General features: G+C 40.8%; 1 protein-coding gene across 2 annotated transcripts in view; it reads right to left on the reverse strand.

The window, feature by feature from the left end:
- The window catches only part of LOC138963564 (deoxyribonuclease-1-like), a 22,401-nt gene extending 21,028 nt beyond the window's left edge, over nucleotides 1-1,373 (reverse strand). The window contains exon 1 of one of the 2 annotated variants that reach the window (XM_070335420.1): nucleotides 954-1,371. In XM_070335420.1, coding sequence (XP_070191521.1) covers nucleotides 954-1,349 — 396 coding nt within the window. In that variant the 5' untranslated portion in view covers nucleotides 1,350-1,371. Of the gene's footprint in view, nucleotides 1-953 lie in introns of both variants that reach the window. The other variant, XM_070335421.1, reaches the window with a different exon arrangement.
- Between the last annotated feature and the right edge of the window lie 1,127 nt (nucleotides 1,374-2,500).

The following is a 2,500-nucleotide window of genomic DNA, read 5'->3' on the forward strand; positions in this document are numbered from 1 at the left end:
CCGGGGGTGTAAAAAGAGTAGACATCTTAAAGGGGAGCTTCCACTGTGCCGATTTACAAAATAAACAAGTCGCGTAAGGCAAAATTACTACATTTAGTCAAGCTGTCGAACTCACGGGATGAAACTGAACGCATTGTATTTTTTCACCAAGACAGTACAGCTTCGTCAATCCCCGCGTGAAGGAAATCGCTCACCTCCCACGTGCAAAACGTAGTGATATTGACACGCCAGATTAGCGCGGTAGCGTATTGTGCTAAGCAGGAAAGCGCGCTTTTCTGTATTCTTGTTAACTTTCTGAGCTTGTTTTGAATACAACCTATCATATCTATATGTTTTTGGAATCAGGAAATGATAAAGAATAAGATGAAATCATTTTTGGATCGATTTCTTAAATTTTAATCGTAAGATTAATTAATCTATTTTCGTTAATTGTGATCACATTTTAAGAGTAAACATGACATATATTTTTAGATTCAGAATGTGATGAAGAATACGATGCAATCAATTTTAAATCTGTTTGCAAAAAAATCGATTTTAATGACAACTTTAATGAGCAAACTCATTAATTAAATTTTAAGCCTTCAAGCTGAAATGCAATACCAAAGTCCGGGCTTCGTCGAAGATTACTTGACCAAAATTTCAATCAATTTGGTTGAAAAATGAGAGCGTGACAGTGCCGCCTCAACTTTCACGAAAAGCCGGATATGACGTCATCAAAGACATTTATCAAAAAAATGAAAAATATTTCTGGAGATACCATACTCAGGATCTCTCATGTCAAGTTTCATGAAGATCGGTCCAGTAGTTTAGTCTGAATCGCTCTACACACACACACACACACACACACACACACACACACCACACCCTCGTCTCGATTCCCCCCTCTACGTTACAACATTTAGTCAAAACTTGACTAAATGTAAGACGTTACATAGCGCAATTACTAGACCAACCTGCTTAATCCGTTGCGGTACACCTGGCTTGGACATCTTACTGCGTCCAAAGGTCTTGATGTTAAAAGCACCGATCTTCAAGCGACGAGAGCTGGTGGACGTTGAAGCATTTCTTCCAGTAGCAGCCGAACCTCTTGCGGAAACTTGAAAGAGAGGTCGGTGCTGTGCCGAACACTCACACGGACAGTGGCATTGTCCACTTGCGTCTATGACCTGCTGAGGGTTTCCTTCCGTCAGAATGACCATCAGCAACACAAGACTGACAATTTGAGAAACAATTCGAATCATGGCTCTCTTTGTTGTGTGAGTATTAACCTCTCTGCAGGCTGACGTACTGTGTGAAGGATTCTGTCCCGTTTTGTTATACAATGATAGTGATGCGCAGTTTTCCTGCATAATTGTTACTCACAGTGGTATACGGTAGATTATAGCCGTCAGTTGTAAACGGCGGCTTTTAAGAAAAGCGTGACACGTACTGACTTGAAGCAGTTTTTTTATGTACAAAAAGAGGGAGCTGCAGGGCCGGCTGTGTGCGAAAACAAACGTGTAGGAAACTGCGCTTTTATAGAGTTTACCTGCTTAAAAAACGAATACAAAAATCATTTCAAAATGCTCTGTGGGTTGGGTTTGGCTCGATGGAATCATGCTCCGGAAATCAGCTTATCTGTATGTGTAAAAGCAACTGGTCCGGAAACACATGTTCTGGCACAAAAGTATGACGATGATGAAGAACCGGGACTCGTGTGCTACCCGACCACAGTTCACATCTACTTGACGATGGATACAGTTATGGAGCCATTTTTTTTTTTTTTTTTTAAGCTTATTATTGCACGTGCGTATTAATTACGGCATAATAATTTTTTTAAGACTAGATAAGCTCAGAATCGTCAGAACACCTTTACTAAAAAGGGTGCAGCGTGCAAGAAACCTCCGCAGTAAAATGTTAATAGCAGCATACGCTGACAACAATAACTGTTTACAAGTCACGCCCTTGAAACAGTCACGATTTCATACCTGCCCAATCATTTGGCGACGTTTGCCCCACATGTGAAGTGACAGCAATACTCGTTATTTGTCACACGACTCTCTCTGTCGGGGTCTTTCATTGTCTAGCGATGGAGGATTTATTGCTACCTTTAACGGTAGACTCTATACTTGAGTGTTGACACCTGGGGTAGTAGCATAAGATATGTTTTGTTGTGTGTGTATATCATGTTTGGTGAAATGTCATTGGAGTCAGCTATTTTGTAAGAGATCGATTTGCCTGTCGTCAATCTGTGTGGCTACATATCTGCCTGCCTGCCTGCCTGCCAGCATGCCAGCCTGCCTGCCTGGCTGCCTATATGTATGGTCGTCTGTCTAATCACTAAGGAAACTATAGTAATTCTGGTCTAGTACAAATCTTTGCTAAGGAGTGCATCACTCATACAACCGCAAAAAGGCAAACTCAAAACAAACAAAAAAGTAAAGAAAAGCTAACACAAAGATAATAACTAAATGACATACATACAGTTAGAAAGGCAAGTAGATACAGACAAACAGAGAGA

The sequence above is a fragment of the Littorina saxatilis genome, linkage group LG4 (genome assembly GCF_037325665.1).
Source record: "Littorina saxatilis isolate snail1 linkage group LG4, US_GU_Lsax_2.0, whole genome shotgun sequence".
Lineage (NCBI taxonomy): Eukaryota > Metazoa > Mollusca > Gastropoda > Littorinimorpha > Littorinidae > Littorina > Littorina saxatilis.